At 44.2% G+C, this 22,202-nt stretch overlaps 1 protein-coding gene across 2 annotated transcripts in view; it reads right to left on the bottom strand.

Annotated features, from left to right (window-relative positions):
* Nucleotides 1-218: 218 nt before the first annotated feature.
* The window catches only part of LOC123030656 (signal transducer and activator of transcription 5B), a 75,315-nt gene continuing 53,331 nt past the window's right edge, over nucleotides 219-22,202 (bottom strand). For both annotated transcript variants that reach the window (XM_044444760.1, XM_044444761.1), the window contains 10 exons: nucleotides 21,646-21,801; nucleotides 21,161-21,340; nucleotides 20,335-20,422; nucleotides 19,035-19,457; nucleotides 17,455-17,549; nucleotides 17,217-17,347; nucleotides 14,768-14,923; nucleotides 13,669-13,720; nucleotides 12,506-12,613; nucleotides 219-5,177 (listed from right to left, as the gene is read on the bottom strand). In XM_044444760.1, coding sequence (XP_044300695.1) covers nucleotides 5,051-5,177; nucleotides 12,506-12,613; nucleotides 13,669-13,720; nucleotides 14,768-14,923; nucleotides 17,217-17,347; nucleotides 17,455-17,549; nucleotides 19,035-19,457; nucleotides 20,335-20,422; nucleotides 21,161-21,340; nucleotides 21,646-21,801 — 1,516 coding nt within the window. In that variant the 3' untranslated portion in view covers nucleotides 219-5,050. The remainder of the gene's footprint in view (nucleotides 5,178-12,505; nucleotides 12,614-13,668; nucleotides 13,721-14,767; nucleotides 14,924-17,216; nucleotides 17,348-17,454; nucleotides 17,550-19,034; nucleotides 19,458-20,334; nucleotides 20,423-21,160; nucleotides 21,341-21,645; nucleotides 21,802-22,202) is intronic.

Genomic DNA, 22,202 nt, shown 5'->3' with positions numbered 1-22,202 from the left:
AATTTATTTTGTTTTAATAAAAACACAAAGCAATGCCTTATCCATACAGAGAATATGCTCATGACAAGCTCAACACTTACTGTGCAACTCTTCACAAACCCACAAAATGTTAAGTTCTCGCTTCCTAAATAGAGTTTCTTAGTCTAATTGCTGCTAAAGTTGCATGATCCTTGTTCTTTGAACACGGGGGTAACGTAACCAAAAAACCACACTGGCCATGAACTGCCCTGCAAATTGCAGACAATACTTTATTGGTAGCACAGGGCTAAAACATCTTTCAAAACATGAATATTTCATCAAAATAAGTTTTTCCACATAAGAGACTTTTGTTCCAAAACAAACTTAAAAGCCATTGAAAACTGTACTCCTTGAGGTTCTTATGCCGTTTCCCAAGTATCTAACATACAAACAATGATCACATTTCCTCCATGATTATTTTAGAGTGTTATTTTAGCAGAATACTTTATTTTTACACATCAAAACTTTTCATAGTTTTGGCAAAATAATTGCTTAAAATAGTGCAATATTTGTTTTTTCTCTCTCAGTATTATGGGTACTTCCCCTCCCTTTAAAATAGTAGAAACATCTGTAACAGCTGCTTGGACAGACCCAGTCTCACTAGTGAAAATGGAGAGCCACCAACCAGCAGGAATTGGTGCACAATTTCCATTGAGCCTTATGCCTCCATTCCTGTAGGGAAGAAGTCTTCCTTAGGGATCACAAAACTGAAAACTGTTTCTCTCTCTGTGCCAGAATGGTCTAGCTAGTTTTGTGTTCTAGTCTCAAGATGGGTTGACACACAATGTCCACGTAATACAATTTGTCCATTTCCACTGGCTGCAAGTCATTTGAAACACCTGCACTCATTTCACAGCAATGTTAACTGAAACTTAAACGTGTGTGGTTTGGTTCGTGTCAAAAGTTTGGTAATGTGGAAGCTTCTTTGCACTGAGCCATGCCATTGATCCACTGATCTGTATATTGCCTGCACGGATTAGTGGTGGCTCTCCATTGACTCTGGCAGGAGTCATATCCAGCCCGACTTATTTTCCAAGAAATTGACCTGGGGCCTTTGGTGCATAAAGCAAATGCTCTTAAGGCTGAGTTATGGCCCTTCCCTTTCTTACTGTCAAGACTCTAATACTCTTAACGGTGGCCAAAATCTGTCTCCTACCAGAGTTTGGCTTGCAATGCGGCTCTCCTAGGAAACTAAGCACAGAGGGGTTGATAAAAAGTCAGGAGGTTTGCATTTTAAATAAAAGGGTCTAAACTTAGTTCACATCTTTTCTTTGGGAGGGGATGTCAGAAAGAACGCGTTCCTCCTTTTCTAGCCTCACCCTTTTATGGTGGGACGCTTCCAACTCCAAGTATTGAAAAGTAGAGGATCCAAGTAATTTCTAGGACAGCTGGCAAGAATCATAAAGCCAGGGAGAGCACAGCTCAGTAGTGAAGTGCATGGATTGCACACAGAAGGTTCTGTCCACAGCATGCAGTTTGCAGGTTATGGAAAAGAACTCTATCAGTGATCCTGAAGGGGAACTACAAACAGCAAGAGGAGACCATCCATCCCAAACTTGGTGCTCTCTAAAGAGATCCCGTCCCCCCCTTGATCAGCATGGCCACTGGAGAAAGCTGAAGTAGACGTTATTAGGCTAGACAGACAAACAGCCTGACCTGGAATGGCGACACCATAATATTCACTGAATCTTCCATTTAAAAGTGTTGCAACACTTCCCTACTTCCCAACTTCTAAGGTTTTAAACCCAGAACATTCTGGAAAAAGAGCCCTGAGAACAAATACAGTGTGCAATGGCACTTTAGAATCAAGCTTAATCAGCAATTGCACACCTGGGAGCGAATTTTGCTGTTAATGGGGCTTACTTCTGAGTAGACACATGTGAAAAGTGTGCTGCAAGCCAGTTGTAGCTATTAACAATCATTTTGTTTAAGGACAACAATATGCCAGAAGTGTACACAACTGCAGAAATTATGTGGGGCAAACAATTTACAGTAGTCAAAGAAAATAAAGGTCAAAACAGGATGATAAAATAGGCAAGTTGAGGCTAGGCTCTGAAAAGTTTTGGGATTGGATATGGTTGGTGGTATTTTCCTCTGTGCTGAAGCTGGCAAGCAAAAAGCATTGTTGCTCACGAGGTATACAGTCAACTTGCTAGCCAGTCTGGCAAGTAGATTTTAGTATTGTTCCAGGTAGCAGGGATCTTCTATCACTAAAACTGCACCACACCATCCCCCCAAATTCTCAGCTTCCATTCCAAATTAGAGAAATAGGGGGACTCAGCTTGGCAACAGAGATGGGGAGTCTGCTTCAGATGTAAAAATGTGTACATTGTGGAGGAAGCAAAAGAGCAAGAGACAAAGGGGGCTGATGGGATGCAAGACTGAGAAATCTGGAAGGAATGAGAAAAGCTGTAAGAAATAAGACTGCCTGGGCCAAAAAGGGAGAAGAATTCTAGACGTTACGGACTGGAAACTTAAAATGAGTGTGAACTACAGGAAGGTGGTGCAGATACAGAAGATGGTCTTTAAGGTACCTGGAGGCTTTCTGTGCTTTCACTACTATGATATAACATGCCTTAAAAGAGCTTCTGGAGGGTTCTTTACTCTGCCAACCTCAAAGCTTCTCTGTGCTGCACTACCACTAGCTATCTGCAGCTCTGTCACTATCTCCAAGCAACAAAAGTGGGTAGGGCCTGCCTTGCTTGACAACAGCCTTGCTATGGCAGGAAAAGGCCTTTAAAATGGATTACTGGAAGCACCTACTTGTGCTCTGGCCAGGTGAGGGCCCAGCCTCAGGAGAAAACGGGAAAGAAACAAGGGTGCTAAGGGGCAGCACTGAGCTGAAAGCCACTGTGTTCCAAAACTTGTGTAAGAACTGAAATTCTGGTTGTGCTAGCTTCCACCCCCACCAAAAAACACATTTTTGGTGTACCCATTATGACAAAGGTCTCTCTCAGCTTATCTGAAACTGGAGTTATTAGATGGCTGTATCTAGGTGAAACATTTGCAACAGAAGGTTGTGCTTGCTCTTTGTTCCTCGGGACATCCCAAAAGGCACCTACTTTTGCTACAAAGCTCAGCACAGAGGAACTACTTTCTCCTCCCCAAGTTCTCTGAGCTGAAGGAGCCCATGTTGCATGGCCTTTGCCCTGGTGCTCCTCAACCACCTCTTGAAGGTTACAGAGGCAGATATGTTTCTCTAGGGCAAACACAGCATATTCAGTGTGAGGTAACATTAGAAAGGCTGGCTGGTGTTAAAATTGTTTTCATGCTGATTGTTGATCTCAAATGTGAACAGATGGCGAGTTCCCAAGATGGGAACCCTAACCCTATCCCAGACACTACTTTTCTCTTAGGGATAACCAAACGATGTTCCAGAGAGCATGCTCTTGTGGTAGAACCCTATGTAAATACCTAGAGCCATAGTTGTTGGGGGAAATTATGGCCGTCATCAACACCAGCTGGACAGAACCTGAGAGGTCAGGTCAGCAGGAAGGACAGAAACGGTTCTGGCCTGCCTTTTTGTACTATGGTGAAACACGAGCAGGCCAAAACATCAGTCAGCTTCTGCTACCTTGCCCATCAACCATCAGAGGATTTGCTTAGGCTCTTTGTCTGCTGGTGGTAGAAGAGGCACTCAAAGCACTAGAGTACTATCCAAGAGCTGTCATCCTTCCCATATGGTCTTCTGAGAGGCAAGTCTGAATTTTAGAAGTGAGCAGAGAAGGATGTGCCACACATTTGTTGGTTAAGTCCACAAAAAGCGTGGTGTTTGGATTGGAGACTGGATTCTTACTTCTAAAAATACCATCTGCCCTAGAAACATATATGTGAGAAATCTATTACTTCATGTTAAAATAGTGTGTGTTTTATTAACCTGTAGGTATAAAAATAGTGCTTCAGACAGCTGTTCTTCCCAGTGGTTTAGCCAGACAAGAGGGCTGGGAAAGGGGAGGGGAGAGGAGAGGAACAGAATTGGTAGATTTTGTCCACACGTCTATACTTCCCCACTCACAGCATCCCCTTTTCTCTTCACCCAGCAATGAAATCCCAAGACCTGTTTTCCACCTAAATGGGGAAAGATACCAGTATTTTCAATATTAATTCTGCATTTTGTTTGCAATTTATTTAAACAGAACAAAACCCCCTCCACAATCTGTTAAATGTACCTGGGAGCAAAACATCAGACACGGCAAAAGCCAAGGGTGCTGGATGCAGAAGCCTTACGGTAAGCAACTATCTTGCAACAAGGGAAAAGAACAACCAGGACGGGACTGGGGGATGGGAACACAAAATGACTCCAGCGGGTTCTGTTGGTCAAACCTGGGGAATCTGGTAGAAGCAGGCTGATGAAGTGCCTGTCCAGCTTGACTTCCACCAAGTTGACACCTCTTGCGGAGAATGCTGCACACATGCTTGCACACACAGGAGACACAGATCAAATGCAGGAGCGCATGCACGCATGCATGCGCACACCGTTTATCTTGGGCGCAGCTGAGAAGACTTTTCAGACTCTCTCTCTCTCTCTCTCTCTCTCTCTCTCTCTCTCTCTCTCTCTCTCTCTCTCACACAAACACACACACACACACACACACACAAGGATTACAAAAGACAATACTTCAAATAAGGCCTGCTCTCCTCCACAGCTCAGCCCCCTCTCCTCCCAGAGACTGAAAGGTTTCTAGGCAAAGAATGGCAGTGTGTTGAATTCTGGGAGGAGGGGAGGGAATGGTTCCCAACACAAATCAAACGGTAGCTTGGCAGAAGGAGGCGGTGTGCCAAAGCAGAAGGCCTGAGGTAAGCCTCACAGAAGAGCAGATGGGAAAACCAAGCAACATACTCCACTGCCTTTTGTACATGGACAAGGGGAGAGACAACACCCACTGCCTCTCAGGCACCCCTCAGCCAGAGCAGGGACGGCTAGCCTCACTATGGTGTGAGGAGATGCCTGCCCCCAGCAGCTCTGCTCCCTGATGGCAGTGTCCCAGTGCTTCACAGTCTCTGCACGGTCTCTCCATGGAAGGGGACGGGGTCACGACTGCGCATCTGAGATCCACTGGCTGTCCATGGGGCGCCGCAGCAGTTCCTCCACGTGTCGTGCCACATCCATTGATTCGTCCAGGTCAAAGTCTCCTTCTGGGTCCAGCACAGAGTCCGGGCTGAGGCAGAGAGAAAGCAGGACGATGGATCAAGTGGCCTGCATGAAAAAGCCCCTCCCCATTCTGGAAATGCAGGAAACTGTTTGTGAAGTTCTAGCTAGGAAATTACAGGTGCCGGGTGTTTGAGGCAAGCTATGAAATTGCTTTTAACAAAGGAGTAGGCAGCTCGTCTGCCTTGACTCTCATAAGTGTCATTTTGGAGTGGTGCCTTTCATAAAGTTTTAGACCTATTTTATATCATGATCTTCACAGCAATGACTTTATCTCATAATGTGTTATATAACAACTGCTCCTTTGTTTGTGCCCTTTTTAGTTTTTTTGTATAGTATGTATTTTGGGGTTTTTCTACTGAAGCAACCAAAAGATTGTTCAAACAACCATAGCAGGCTTGGAAAGGTTGCTGACCTGCAACTGTAGTTCTTCAAGTGTTATCTATGAAGTCATACATGTGGGTTCTGTACCAGCACAGAACTTCTGCTGGAACTTTCCAGAGGCTCAGATTTTTAGGCAAGAAAACCACCGTAACTTCCTCCCATGCATGCCTAAAGGATGATATTCCTGCTTTCCCCTCGGTTTTCCTGAAAAGAATGCAGCAACATCCCGAGACCAAGAGGAATGGGGAAAGTAAACCAACACACCTACAGAGTGGTAGGAAGGTGGATTGAGTGACTGGAGAGGTTTCCCCGCAAAGAACTACAGTTACAGGTAAGCAGCCTGTTCGCCTTCTTTGCAGCACAATGCCACAGATGGGGGTAATTAATGAGCTGACTTATTGAGGCTGGTCAAACCAATACTGAGGAGAATACTTTCAGTTCAAATATTGTCCTTTTTCACCCAGTCATTGAGGCAACAATATTTGACAAGCACCCTGGGCTGTGACCAGGTTGTGCATTTCCCCAGGGGCATCCCTGTGAACTGGGAACCCCTGGAAAAAGCCACTGAGGAGGAGATGGCATAAGTGGAAGGAGGCCATGCTGACTGTGGTACTTATGGCATAAGTGGAATGAGGCAGGGCACAGCAAAGCTCAGTTGCTTCAAAAAGCCTAAGCTGAAAACTGTTGTGTTGATGCCAGAGCAACTTTATTCTTGCCCCTATAAGCAGGCAAAACATTTCACAGCTTTCTGGGATGAAGAGTTTTGGTGAAGTAGAAGGCAATGAGTATTTGCATATCCAAAGTATGAAGTGAAGATTCCAAAGGAATATGGAAAGGTGACACAATCTCAGGCAGAAAGTTTGGATCTGGTCTAAGAACCACCATTTCCCTACAGAGGACCTTAAATGGAGGCTTGGTTTAGAGCACCACCAGTTCATCAGTACAATGACCAAAGGTTGCAGCATGAGAAGAGAATCCCAAGGTAAGTAACATGATGTCAAGTGTAATCAGTGGTTCAAAGAGTCAGGGAAGATGCAAAGAAGTTTGAGAAAACAGAGGCACAGAGAGATTCTAAGGTGGAGTTGGTTGGAAAACGGAAGGACATATATTTCTCTATCCCATCAGAAATCTCTTAACATCGGGTGCAAAAAATCCTGTGCATCCCTGAACCCAACAGTAGCATGCAGGCAAGATTGCTGCATTTGCTCAAAGAGATAGAGTGCACCTGCACTTTACCTAACCATCTCTGCTCCTGGTTCCTGCCTTTCCATGTTGCCTTGCTGCTGTGCCTGCCTCTTGCCTGACCCATATCCAGGGCCTCCTGAGAGCTGTAGTTCAGCTCTTCCATCTAGCTCAAGACTTCAACCAGTATGTTCTCTGTCTCTGCCAGCAGCTATGTTTGTCAATATACAGCCCATCATTAGAGGTTCAGAGCAAGCCAGAGAAGGGTCCTTGGCCTGGCACCCCCTCATTTGTTTATGTGCTAAACACAGGGGATGTACATTGCGCTTTATATATATGTCCTGGTGTTGAACTGTGTCCTTGAACATGACTAGAGCTTCTAGAGTGCCAACAGTTCTAGCACATTCATATGGTATCACCTTTCTTTCAAAGACCAGTGGGTTTGGATGCAATAAGGCCGCAGTGTCTGGTCCACCCCCAGTCTTACATAAAGGTTGTTGTTACTATCTGGTACAGCTGTCTCTCTTGAAAGGGGAACCTCAGTAAATATGAAATACGACCATCCACCATGGGGAACTGCCAAAGCCAAGTAAGTAGTAATAGATGTTTTTGAGGTACATCTCATACAGGATGGAAGGCAGCCAGGAACACTAACTGGGAGCATTTGCATGTGCAATCTTGCAAATGGGATGAAAGAGGTGCTTGCTGCTATAAGGACAAATAGGTTTTGAGCGGCAGAATCACAGGCCAAGCTCCGGACCACAACAAAGCACAGCGTCAAAGTCGAGGTTTTCACCCTGTATTGGGATGGAAATGATCTTGCTCATTCAGGTCCAAGATACTCCAGTGTGCTGAACAGGAGTTGTTGGGACAAGACAGGATTTAGGGATACTGACACAGAGACTTTGTTCAGAAAGAAGCAGAACAGAGAGAAGATTATTCTTGGGGAATGAGTGTGACAAGGCTATAGGAAGCCAATTAGGGATGGAAGCACCCTGATGCACCTCAGGCAAGATGGGCATGCACAATGGTCATACACTCAGTAACTATCCCTTGGATGCTAGTGAGGCTGGACAGTAGTACCCAGAACTGGAAACCCTGATTCCCAGTGGTGATCCGTACATATCAGAGATGGGAAGGTTGCATAGAAATTTGGACATGAATGTTCTTAAGATCCATTGAGGCAAACCAGCCTCCTTCTTGGAGCTGGCGAAGAGTGGGGTTCAGGATCACCATTTGGAATTCTTTTGGTTGGATAAAGAAATTAAGGTCCTTTAAGTCTAGGATGAATTGAAGACTCATGTCATTTTTTGTAAATGTGAAGTAACAGGACATGCAACCTGGAAAGGCTGTTAGGGAATCAATTTATTCAATAGGTACCTCCTCTTCTGGTGGGGAAACTCACAAGGGGGATGATATAGAACTTAATCATATATTCATACTGCACAAAGATAAAGATCCAGTTGTTGTTCTGGATGCATTGCCTTGAAGCATATTACCCATCCATGTGGGAACCCAAGGTAGGGGTAGTTGGCACTTCCAATTGCAGTGAGTCAAAGGTGGAATTTCTGTACATTCCCTGGCTTCTAATATAATAGTTGTCAGGGTCACGAGGGTGGAAATGCTTGTTCGGCCTGTTGTAGTCCCCTTTAATGAAAGGAATGGCCACCTGGAGTGGATAGGGATTGACTCTGGCTTGGGATCAGTCCACAGGCTGGACTGTGGGCAATAGGTTGAATAACAGGATGAGCTCCAGCACCCATCTCTTTTGCAAATATCTTGAATTTATAGGTGTCTAGCATGTCAGTCACTGAGTAAGCCCAGTTTGTTGAAAGGCATGTCTTTGAAATAGGATCAAGATTCTTTTGTGAGTCCTGCAGGCCACAACCGAACATGTCATCATTAGGCAAGTGTGTTAGTTTGTTGTTTAGCTAAACTGACAGCTTCCACTTAAACAAGCTTGCAATCATCCTTTCATCCTCAGGGAGGTATTTAAGAAGGGAGGCAATCTTTTGCAGAGAGAAACTGCTATCAGCCATACAGGCCTGATAATTTGTGTTGGAAGGCCAAACCACTGGGGAGCAGCTTTTGTGCCCTGTGGTACCCAGTTTACAACCAAAGTTATGACTGGTTGGAACCAAATGTAGTTTAGAAGATGCCTCGTTACAGTCTGCCTCTATGATAATGGATGCCAGTGCCAGATACTAAAAAAAGGAAATTGTATTCTTCAGATACAATTTGTCCATTCTTTTTGATGTCAGAGTGGCTGAGGAAGGCATCTTCAAAGACTCCATTGCCAACCTAAGAAAAGATGGGAGGACTGGCAAGGCAACAGCATCAGCAGACTGGATGACATCTACCACAGAATCCTCTATTGGTACCTCTTTCCTTGGAATATCTAAGATTAGTAACAATGACATCTGGAGTAACTGCTCTGTTCTCTTCAGTAGGAGATGGTGGAGATTAGTTAACTATTGTTTACTACAGAAGGATGGTAAAGAGTTGGGCACACTGTGGTCAGAAGAATTCACTGATGTCAATCATCATTTGCATCAGGCTCCAAGTGTGTTGATGGCTCAAGCAGAACTTTTCGTTTCTGAACATGGGTCTGTGGGATGGATACCAGGACACACTTGTCAGTAGTTCCAACTGATCCCTCTTCATAGTCATAGTCTGAGGAACTGGCAGAGATAAGTAGTTGAAATCCAAAGGGCCTATATTGTTGCAAACTGTATTGCAGTGATCGGAACAGTCAGAAAGTGAGCCAATGAAATTACAGACAGTCCTGAAGCTAGCGGAGTGGATACCCTCAGGGCCAAAGGTAGCACTGAAGTTAGCGTGACTAGCACTGTTGATACAGAGGTGACTGTTTCTGGGACTGACTGCTGGAAAAGTTCTGCCCTTGCAGACAACGCTCTAAACTTGGGTGACCCCCTGCATTCAGGTGAACTTCTTTCATTGTGAAGAGAGTGTGGTTTGAAGTACCACAGGTATACCCCAGTAGCAATCTAGTGGACAGTCCCTCCAAGGAGGTTACTTTCTATCCCCACAATGAGAAAGAAATCAGGAGTATTCATCCCGAGGATGATCACCATCCTCTCACAAGAGGCACTGGTGAAATAGCACTCACCATATTTTTCGCTCTATAAGACGCACTTTCCCCCCCTCAAAAGTAAGGGGAAATGTCTGTGCGTATTACAGAGTGAATGTGTGTGTGCCCGACGCCCGGGATGCTGCCAGCCCGCCTGCACCACATGGCACCACCTGGCCGGCACGTGCTCAGCACGCCCTGCTCTGCCCCCTCCCTCTGGCACAGGTGAGAGCTGTGCCGCTCAGGGGGAGAGGTGCAGAGCAGGAGGAACTGCGGGCTTTAACCCACCGGCCACATGGAGAGATGGGCTGCTCACCCCCACCGCCTGGGAAGACCTGCCGCCGCCGTCGCGCCACCCGGAAGACCACCGCCGATATGCTGCCGGCCCGGCTGCACCCTGCTCCGCCCCCCTCCTCCGGCGCAGGTGAGAGCTGTTAATCACAGGTCGGTGTGTGTTTTCAAATGGCAACCCGTCTTTTAATGAAGCCCATGGGGAAGTGTTGGGGAATGTGCCTGTGATTATGAGGAAGCTTTCCATGGATCAGTTACCTGTTAGTTGATCAGACACATTTTTTTTAGGATCAGTGGATATTTGAACAGCATTATCTTCGTGTATGAAGTTTATTCTTCAAAGGCTACTTAGTCCGCTGTGTGTTTGATTTAGCATACAATATCTCATTTTTTGTCAGAAGTTTTTTTTCTATTATTTACTAGTAGGGCAGCGTGGACATTACTGGCTTTTTAGATTTGTTATTGAATTGTCTGTGGCAGCTCTTGTGTAACTGGTGTAGATTGTGGATTCCTTCAATAATTCCACTACTGACTAAGGAAGTGATGTGAGTGATTGTGAGCAACAGAGCTTCATAAATTCTGACTCTAGTGATGATGAGTTCTATGGGTTCAACGAAAACTAGAAGAGTACTCAAACTTTAAAGTCTCTCTTTTGTTAATGACAGTGATGATGGTTCTTAATGCACTGTTGACTGCTGTTCACTTTACAAGGTTGAAATACGGTATTACTGTATTCTGTTATAGTTTATTAAATCGTTTAGTAAACCATTTGATTCAGAATATTTTTTTCTTGTTTTCCTCCTCTAAAAACTAGGTGTGTCTTATGGTCAGGTGCGTCTTGTAGAGCGAAAAATACGGTATTTCTCCCTCTGAAGCCAATCCCATGCAGAGATGTCTCATGCAGAGATGCCCTGATTTGTAGATATATTTCATACTGTGACTATGTGGGGAGTAAAGACTAAATTTTTACTAGAGAGAATGAACAAAAGCTGGGGAGGTAGTGAGCACTGTAGCACAAGTGAGAGGGAGACTAGCCTGGATTAGCTTTAGCTCCGCAAAGGCAGTGAACAAAGAGACAGGGATGCCCAGGATGTACACACGCATGCACCAGAATGTGGGGTAAATGTCCTGAGGCAGTAATGGTCTGAAACGCTTCAGTCCATTGTAAATCCCACTGAAAATGGGATCACATTTTTCAATGTTCCGTTGAATGTAAAATAACTCCCTGCAGGTCAAAGCCATTTCAGAGGGGTATGGTCTGGGCTCAAGACTTTCACCTTAATGTGTTCGGTTTTTGCACAGGGGGGGATACAAAAGTAGTACAGCCCACGCTGCCACTGCAAGGCTGTGCAACCTCACTGCTGCTTCACTGTGCAGCATAACAAATTAGAGGCAATGCTACGAGGGGGAGGGAGAAATAGGATGTATCGTGCTTTCCTCTGTTGGTTCTCAGATAGCTTAGCCAAAATGTACGTCCTCTGGTGCCACCAAATGTTATAGACAAAAACTCCATCAGCCCCAGCCAGCAGTATGGCCAATAATGGCCATACTCATGGCTGAATAATGGCGTCATGCAGCCTATTCCCAGTTAACACTGGATTTGAATGGCAAGAAAGCAGAGAGCTCTTGGTTCACGTCTCAGAGGTGGCAGGTTAGAGTTGGGAAGTTACACAATGTGAAGAACAGATTTGCAAAACACGAGTGTGGTTCAGTCGATGGACAGCATGTGGCCTTTTGGAGGCCTTCAGTGGGATTCTCCCCATTGCAAGCCAGTTGAGAGTGAATGTGATGAGGAGGAGACTCACCAAAATGACCCTTTCAGGACACCACCCTACACATGTAGGTCATGCTTTCCCCAGCCAGCCAAACAGTTGAAGTGAATGGACCAGTTTACATGTCCATTCACTAAATTTATCAGAGGTTAATTTACCTTGAGAAGCTGCAATGTGTCCAGGCCACCCTTATGAATATGCAACCCTTAGCCAGGGGCTTTTGTGTTATGTGACCCTGGCCAGTGTGAGGTATAACCCTTGCCAGACGGCTTTCACTCAGCAAAAAACCGCAGTTAGGAGTTGCATATTCATAATGGCTGACGGCATGCACTGAAGCTCCTCAGAGGTAAATGAACCTGCAGCAGTGGGCTGGGGAGGGGAGAGAGGAAGAACCTGGCTGCAGCTCCTGTCAGACCAGCACCTGCTGCAACTACTTTCAGCAGCACCAAGCACAGGCACATGGTCCCCGATCCACTGCTCAACACAGCATGCAGCCCTCAGGGTCAAAAAGGTTGCCCACCACAGCTTAAGAGCCAATGAGCAGTAGTCACCAGGACATTCAGGTAAATAGTAGCCCACAGCTGCTTGTTTCACTAGCTTAGGCCCTCCCTTACTTACTTCTGTGCATACATGTTGTAGTGGGATTGAGCGCAGACAGCTGGGGATGAAGCTTGCTCCATGTAGGTGGCACCTCCACTCGCAGAGTCCCCAGATGGAGCGGAAAAACTGCAGAAGGCATGACAGAAATAGCGGCTTACACTCTCTCAGACCTTTTGCTTGACCTACTAGCAACTGGCTCCAGAAAAAAGGTATGTGATGTAAACAGATGAAGCACACCTCTGTGTTAGCAGTCCCCTGCTCCCCCGTGTTCATCACAGCCTCATTAAGATACGATCTCCCTTTGCTCTTCCTCAGCAGCAAGTGCAGCATCCGTGAGCTACGCACTTCCTCCTTGACCAGATGGGCCAAGCCTGCAGACACAGTTGCTGAGGAGCTGAGCAGGAGGAGGTCTTGCACCCTTCCTGCTGGAGGAAGCCTTGGTTGGCCACTGTGTGCAAAGAGTGCTGGACTAGACAGGCCTTGGGTCTGATCCAGCATGGCATTACTTATGTTCTTATTAGCTGCCCTGAGCACTATTTAGTATAAGGAGGGGATACAAACAAATGAAACAAGAAACCCCTTCTAACGAGCTTACATGCTCCTGCCTGCCACCTGCTACAAGAGAGTCAAATGCTCCATATTTCAAGTAATCCAGTTTATTCCCTTTTATGGGCAGTTTACCTGACCCCGGCATTTCTTCCATGCACTGTGTTTTTAGCATCCCCTCTGACTCTATCTGAAGCAGCCTAACTCCCTCACTGCCACCATGCACACCACTGGAGGCTGATTTAATGGGCAGCACAAAGCATGGACAGATGTGAAAGAAGAGTCCAGGAGCACCTTGTGTGGGCAGGTGCAACAATGGCTGCTGAGCCCTGACTCCTCAGTCTCCTCAACTTTTACCCCACCTCCCACTTTCTCTTCTGGGGGTGAAGCTGAAAAGATGTAGACCCAAATCCATATCACTTGCTCCAAACATGAAACCTAGTGAGAGATGCATCGACAAACTTTTGGGATCAAGCAGCTAGTGGACCTCTTAGCTGAAAAGTAGAACTCTGGAAGGGGGACTGGGGAGAACAGGTAACCCAGCTGAGAAGTAATATGTGTCCACCTTCCATATTTTTGTGTCCCCCCCACCTTTTAAAAAAAGAAAACCCACCCTTTCCTCCCATGGCACTCACTCTGGCACAACTTGCTTGATCTGTGGCTTCACATATCCATCCGCAGCCTTTGCTGGAAAAAAACAGAGGAGGAGGGGAAAGCAGAGTTATTGTGTAAGTCATGGCAATCTCTTTGCCCACCAGCTCTGCACCTGACCTCTAAACAAATGAACAGCAACAAACAGTCCAGTGTTTCTAGTCCTCCTTGTTGCAGCCATACTAGAGAAACAGTCTTGCCAATGGAAAAGGCAGTATTATCCTCATTTAATGCCCTTCCAACTAGAAATGGATGGACCAGTCTATGTCTGGTCCATGTCAGTTTTACATAGGTTTTTCATAACCACTTTCCCACCCATCAATTCAAAAGAAAAAAATTACATGTTAATTCATTTTGGAATAAAATATTATGTGTTCACAGAAATTACACAATTCTATATGTACTTTATCCTAAACTATGTATTTATAACATTTCTGAGCTAAGACTGCATTAGAAAATTCAGAGAAGTGCATCATTTCTGAAGGTTAACTGCATTTCAATTTGTACATTAGTCCAGAAAGTGTGGATCGGGTCAGCTCATTACAAAATACAAACCAAAATTCTCAAGCTTACCTACTCTTGTCACTCTTTATCCCACCCCTTTTAAACATCTACTTTCTGGCAAATTGGCTGTTTCCCCTTTCAGAACAGTTCCTGACCAAATAATACAAGATAATCTTGTTGCAAAGAAAAGCTAAGCCTTATTTATTGCTACAAAAATTTTCCAACAGTGAAATCCATCTTCCTGGGTCCAAACCAATTCAAGTCTAGCTGTACTCAGTCGTCTCCCACACCTCTTCTTAGAGCCTTTTCTGATCTATTTTATGTATTTTTCCTTAACGATATGAATTAGCACTATAATTGTTCCTGTACTTCCCAAAAGAAAAAAAAATGCTGGATTTACAACAGTAGGCAGATGAAGCATGTTTCATTAAAAGCAAAAAAAAAGCTTTGGTTGAATTAAATCATTGCCAGTGTCCCTCTCTTGGAGGTCTTCAAAAGTTGGTATATGCTTAGGTATAAGAACAAGAATGTAACATGACTGGAAAGATCCAAGTCATTTTCCTGGTACTGCAAACTTACTAGGGAATGGCATGTAGTATTTGGAGAAGACCTCCTCCTTGGGTCTGTCAGGATACACATAGAGGAGGTATGGGAGGTCACCAAGACGATCTGCCAAGGAGCGGATGGAGAAGTCGCGAGTGGTGAAGGGCATCAGGTTCCAGAACATTCTGTCAGCTATAAAACCCAATAGCATGGTAACATAGCAGTGAAAAACAACAAATAGTTCTGTCAACCAACTAGAAACAGAGTAATTCTGAAAAAAATGCAAAACACCTCCAAAGAGTGCCACTTTACAACTGTTACAAATACCACTGGTGCAGCAAACAGGTTTGTCACGTATTATAGTTTGTCACGCAACGTAGTCACATGTAGCCCTCCAATGGGAATAGACAGGAGGAATGCTGGATCAGAACAGCAGCACATTTATCTAGCATAAAGTAGCCAACCAAAAAAGTGTAAGAAATCCACACACAGGACACAAATGCAATAGTTTCTTCCCATCTGTGCACAGACATATTGTTTTGGACACTGATAGTAGCACTCAACATCATATGCAAACATGATTAGCATTTACTGATAGCTTTTCCTCCATGAATTTGTCTAACCCTTTTGCAAGCCCTCCAAATTGGTGGCCATCACTACATCTTGTGGTGCACAAATTCCATAGTTTCACGATGTACTGTGCAAAGCTGTACTTCATTTTCGCTGTCCTGAATCTCCCATCAATCAGGAGATTCATGGGAAGCTCAGGTGCAATGGATTACAAACTATGCTTGTTTGTTCAGTACTTTCTCATTTATACCTAGAACCTGTTAATATAAAATATGCAGAATCTTTTATTTTCTATGTAAATTAGGAGAATTTGAGTACTTTTCTGGAAACCTGGGGCTTGATAGGAGGTGAAGGGTGGAACAGGACATTCCATTTTTTTCTGGCATTTGTGACTGATTAAGGGTGGGTAGGAGAGCATTTCAGCTCAAAGCCTCAGGTGAAACAAAAATGGGAAGCGGGGCTTATAATTCTCATAGCATGTAAGTTCGTATCTGGTTCCTCTCCGCCTTTTGCAACAACACTCATAATTCTTTGTGGCTTCGGTGGTGTGGTGTGTCCAGCAACCGCAAGAACTCAGGTGCCTTGCCAGTAAACCCAGTGGCTTTAAACAAGAAAATATGGAGGACTCTAGACAAGGTAAGAGACAGTCCCCATTTCGAAAGAATGGTAATCCCTCTCCCAGAAAAATTTTTAGGCGTAAAATTGCAAGCAACAAAATTAGGTCTTCTAATTTGGCATCTGTGAACGGAGCAGGAAACTGAAGGCAAATACTTCCGCACACCCTTAGTACATATCTATCTGGAAGAGGTGATCACTGTCTCTTCTTTCATTCCTGAGATCCAAGAGCTAGCATGGGTGAAAGGAGGCAACTACATCTAGCATAGGCAATGAATGGAACTTCTTTTTCATTGGCTATGCAACTGAACTAAGGATGTGCCCAAAGGTGTCTGAAGTATTTGCCTGGGATGCTCTAAAAGCACATTAAATACATAAGAGTACAGATGTATCCATTTCTCTCCAGAGTTCAACTCTAAGAAAATTAGATCTGCTGCTTTGCAGAAACAGCCAACACCAAAACTGTGCAGAGAGCTGCTTAGCGAATGCCTGCACTGTCACAAACCTAGTTTCTTATCTTAATTCCCATCCACAGAAGAGTAGATGCTACTGGACAAGGCCTCTATTATTTTATTCTGGACAAGCCTTCCTTTATGGAATTTTATTGGAGTCCAGATGTTATTGTCTATACCTTGTGACCCTCCTCTGTTTTTGCATTGCTTCTGCCATATCTTTTCTTACCAGAAAAGGGCATAAGGAGGGGGGAAAATGGAGCAGCTAAAAATGCCCTCTGATTGGAAGCACCCAGTTTTGTCACTGGATTGGACAGATTATGTTCTAACTGAAGCAATAAATAAATGATATGCATGAACTTTCATGCAGAGCTTTACAAAGTATTACTGTTAACTGCAGGAAATACACAACGTTTTCCCAACATGTTAAAGCCAGTGTGGCGTGATGGTTAGACATGTTGGACTGGGGACCTGGGAGGTCAGGGTTCTACTTGCTGCTCAGCCATGGAGCTCACCTGGTGACTTTGGGCCAGTCATAGATTCTCAACCTAACCTACCTCACAGGGTTATTGTTGTAAGAATAAAAGGGAGAAAGGGATAACTTTGTAAGCCACTTTGGCTTCCTTGCAAGAGGAAGAAAGGCAAGGTATAAATGCAGTAGTAGCAGCAGCAGTAGTAATATCAACAGTAATAATAATACTCTTCCAGAAAGAGGCCTAGCACTTCAGCAGCAATTGGATACTGTTTATGTTACAAAAACGTGAACATTGTTCTCTGGAAATTGTTGATCACTCACAGAGCAATCAAAAAGAAAGCATGCAATTTCTTCTAGTGAAAAAGGAACTCACTATTATCAAACTTCCAGGCGATTGTGATACCGCCAATCTCAGAGTCACTGAACCTCAGCAGAAAGGTGCCATCTGGCTTGTTGATTAGCAAGTCATGGGCCTGCTGCTTGTTGACAAAACCTAGGATAGCCCTGGAAAGGAGGAAAAGAGGGAGGAGTCAAGCTACAAAGAATTACAGTGGGGCGCACATCCGTGACAAGCCAGTGAATACAACAATGGGGGTGGGGGTGAATCTCACCCGTCATTCCAGTGGGGCTTCAAGTGTTTCTTCAGGACCTCCATCACCCCATCAAACCACTGCCAAAATGTATAATTTCGCCCTGGAAGATTCTCCTGGTTAAATGGAAAGAAAGCCCAATATTTCTGCCTGTGTCTCTGGGATCTTGCAAAAGCAACTGCATATCTTCATATGTGCTTTAGTCCTCTGCTAACAGTTTACAGAAACCACACATTAAGTAAATGGCAAAGTTTAGAGGCAGGCTTGTTAATCACAAACTTAATAAGCATCTTAAGTAGAAATGTCACCAATGCCCAGACAAAACCAACAGCTCCAGCAATGTGAATAATCTGTCAAAGAAAGGTTTTAAAAAAAACAAACAAACAAACAGGGAAATAAATCATTTGTCTGTGCAGTTAAAGCAAATTTATACAGCCTTTATGTATGCACACACATGTATGCGTTGAGCCATGTTCAACCTATGTTCAAAACATACTTGTAGAGGAAAGGCCATGGGAACAGTTCAGACTGAGGTCAGATTGGTACCCACTATTCAAGCTACTTCAGGAAGAATTTTGGAAGTGTGCCAGGGAAATGCTTTTGTAGACACGCCATTCACATGGCTAGTTCCCTGCAAGCACATTTTGATCCTGGCTTGAAAACAAGCACTCTCCAAGCATCTTGGTAGCTGTTGTAGGGTAGTAATTGGAAGAATAAGCTATGCTGTTGGAAGTCTAGACTTCAAAGATCTCACCTCAGCCATGAGATCGCTGGGGGACATTAGGCAAGCCTCTATTTCTGACTCACTTCTTTAATATGGGGTAGTAATATTAACCTACCTGACAGTGTGTTCATAAGGATTTCTGAGACAGCATGTAAAGTTACTTATTTATCTGTTCAAAACAGGTTTGCATAAGGACAGTATGAAGGACCTCTCAGCTAAGAGGTGCTTTACTCTTTCTTATATAGCATCCAGACAGGGGAGATACTGTCAGCTGTTACTTTCATATTTTATTGCCAAAAGGACTACAATCTCAACTCACTCCTTCTCAAAATACTCCTCTGTAACCTTTTACAGATTGAGGACTGAGAAAGTGGGCTTGCCAAATGTACCTTAGGCTCAGCAGCAATATGAGCCCAGGTTTCTTAGATACATGTCTATACCCTTAACTACTGGACCAAACTGGTTTTACCTGTATAAAGATACTGATTCACAGTGCGGCATTTAATTGTTTATAGTTGTTTAAATCAGTTGATACCTCAGTTTTACATATGGCCCTTTCTTTTGCAAACACCAATAAATGAATTTTTGCACGCACTGCCTTATTATGAGTTCATAAGGACCACAGGGAGTCCTAACTGGAAGCCCTGAGCAGTATTGTCTAGCTTACCAGCTTCCAGCCCAAGCTCTCTCTCTTCCTTTGACAAATGACTATTTCAGGAAGTAGGAAGAGGAGGATGCGAGAAGACAGAGATACTGGAGGGAATGAGACAGAAACCCAAGAGAAAGGTGTGGTGATGGGGAGGTCTCTGGCCATGAAAACCCCCAACTCTTTCTTCAGAATGCTTCTGTGGCTAGTTCCATAGTGGTGCACTCTTACCCTGTTGAACTGAGCCCAGGAGACAGCCATGTTGTTGTAATCTTCTAGGTGGTTGATGTTGCTATTGAAGAGCTTCTGGGCCAGGAAGAGAAGATTCTCCTTGGTGAGCCCTCGGCTGCTCTGGACCTCAGACTTGAACTTCATGTTGAGGGCCTCGCACAGCTGTGACCACATCACTTTGTCCGGCACAGCAAAAGGCACCCGGCCCGGCTCAGCAAACGCGTTGTCCCACAGCACCGTGGCAGTGGCATTGTTGTCCTGGCTGCCATGCACTATCACCACCACCGGCAGAGACAATGTCTTCACCTGGAAGACCAGCTCGTTGCCACCAACACTGAACTGAGACTCAAAGAGGATAGTGAACTTTTCTTCGGTCACTGACTCAGCGCCACGCCGGTCTGAGCGCTTGATCCGCTTCAATGACTGTTGAGGGGTGCAATGAGGGGACGAGGCACAGAAAAAACAGAACAGATGGTCAAGGGCCTGGAAGCAATACGCAACACTTAGCAGGGCAGGGGGCAATTCTATACATGAATTACTATAGTTACTATACAGTTAGATAGATTTACAGAGGTAAATATACTTAGCATAATTTGCTCTGCCTGGAGAGTTTTGGGCTGCAGAAGTTGATGCTTTCTTTATAGACGACAGAGGTGGAAGAGGAAGATGCAAAAGGTCTCACATACAACACTGGTGGAAAGTTAGAGAAATGGAATCCAGGAACACAGAGAATAAATACGAAGACTGCCTACCTCCTATCATGTCATTAAAACTCCATCCAGGCTTAAGAAGGTATTTCTTAGCCACTATACATATTCAAAAGTTATTTAAATATATGACAACTATAGCAAGAATTACAATTGCTTCTAAATGGAAAACAACAGAATGTCCAACAACTGAAGATTACAAAAATAAGTTGGCTAAGCATGCAGTGATGGCAAAATTATGTAAACTGAAGACCCATTTAAGAATTTAATGATAAATGGAAATTCTAGTATATGCAGTTTAATATAAGAACAAAAGGAAGTGATTTTCCCTAAGTGATTGGAAAACTTGTTGGTTTAGAGGACTTATTTGTTGGGAGTTTCAACAAAGTACTGACTGACAGAAAGACAGACATTTTGGACTCTTTCGGGAATTTGTAGGTTATGAATTTATATCTTGCATTTGTCTAAGATCTCTTGGCATTCTTATTTTTCTTTAGTATTTTTCTTCTTTTCTGTATTTTATTTCTTTTGAGAAAACAATTAAAAAAAGGAAAGAAAGACAGGGTAGGAATCAGTATATGTATCTGGCTCACCATGTTGCGGAAATGAGCACTCAGCGTTCCAGTTGCTTGGTGATATTCCATCACGCAGCAGTTGTTCAAGATATCACCGCTGCTCTCACTGCCAAAAGGAAGCAATAACAGTTAGCAGAGAAACAGCCAGTGCACCATGGGCAATTCAATATTTTCCAGTTGACAGTATTTAGCTTTGCACCGCAGGGATGCTGGTGATGCAGCTGCACTCAGTGAAGACTGGCTGGTTTTTCACACTTAAGCAAAGGCTGGCCAAATTAACTTCCATTAACTATTACATTCAAAGGAACACATATACATAGCCACTTACTGAATAGGACTGAAAGTGGGTTGTCACTTTTTGTACTGCGGCCTTTTTGCTACCTTTTGGGTAAGCTACTATCATGTCATGAAACATCTACCAACATTTCAATTTTTCAGGAGAAAGCTTTCTCCAGTGGAACACTAATGGTCTGCAGAGGACAGGAAATATCTGCTTGACTGAAAGGTCTGCTTGACCTGAGACTCAGGGGCCACAATAGCAGCACAGAAGCCATCAAATAAAAAAGCTTCAGAGGTTCTGGAAAACGAGGCTGGGCCGTCCTTTGCATACTGACAGAAAGCCCTCATGGCTTTTAGATCTCTATTCTCTTGCATATATTCATACAGCCCCTCCACCAATCATGGCTTCCAGGGCTGAAGTCCAGCTCCTTGTTCTACTTATAGAAGTACTGCCCATTCCCACACAGAATTCCCACCCATGTCTCTTCAATGTGCACTTGTGTGTGATCTTTCTTCCTTGATGCAGCTTTCCCACCACATGCAACAGGTGAGGGGTCACACATACTTGCGGGTGCTCTCATTCTTCAGCAGGGCTTTGGCTTGCTGCTCACTTATGATGGTGGCCTTCACCTGTGGGGGGTTCATATGGACATTTAACTTTCCACCAACCAGCAGCCGCACAGTGGCTGCAAACTTAGTCTGGGTCTTCAAGACTTGGGGAGGCTGCTTTTCAATTATGAAGGTGCTGCAGGGAGAAGGAAGGAAGAGGGAAAAAGTCTTTATTTACGGAGGCAGATTTGCAAAGGAAATATCTGACCTAGCAGACTGTCCTAACTTCATCTGTACAAGCTTATCCATTGTAGTTGTGATTAGTACTGAAATTTAGGATGGGGAAAAAACAATGAAGGCCTCAGCGTAATACAGGAAATGAGAGTATGCAGCCTACTCACAGAGAACACTGTAACAAACAAGCGCTCCCTAAAACCAAAAGCAAATCCTTGTTTTTCTGCAGATATATCCCACCACTACCATGGCATCCCTGCTAATTACCTAGTGACCAAGGCAGAAATTATATCTGTGACGGTGGTATTGAGGTCCGCCAGTATCTCTTCAATGGGTCCTGGAATGGGCAGCTGCTGGCACAGGTGTTCGACACGGCGCACTTGCTGACGGTTCTGGCAGATGATCTCAGCCAGTTTTTCACACCTACAAAAAGAAGAGGTCATTGGGGTGCGGGGAAAGAGGGCAATGAGGGCAGCAAGCTGTAGGTGAGACAGATGCGATCCAAATAGTATTTCCTGATGAAGCCCAGGGAGCTGCTTGCTTGCTTGCTTGCTTGCTTGCTTGCTTATTTATTTATTTAAACATTTTTTTTGCCGCCCCATTCGCCGAAGCCTCGGGGCGGCTTACAACAAGTTAAATAATTACAATAAGTTAAAATAATTATAATATAAATCAAAAATATAAACATTAAATTAAAAATACAAAAATACAGTATAAAATAAGCTGCCCTGGCCAGATAAAATCCAATAATATTAACAGTTAAAATGCCGCTTGAATAAAAAGGTCCGCCTGGCGCTGTCGTTATTTGTTTTTCGGCGCCAGGC

This window comes from Varanus komodoensis, unplaced genomic scaffold (assembly GCF_004798865.1).
Source record: "Varanus komodoensis strain SLA01 unplaced genomic scaffold, ASM479886v1 scaffold45, whole genome shotgun sequence".
NCBI classification, from domain to species: domain Eukaryota; kingdom Metazoa; phylum Chordata; class Lepidosauria; order Squamata; family Varanidae; genus Varanus; species Varanus komodoensis.
Note: the sequence above shows the minus strand (reverse complement) of the source record. Positions and strands in the feature narration are given on the sequence as shown.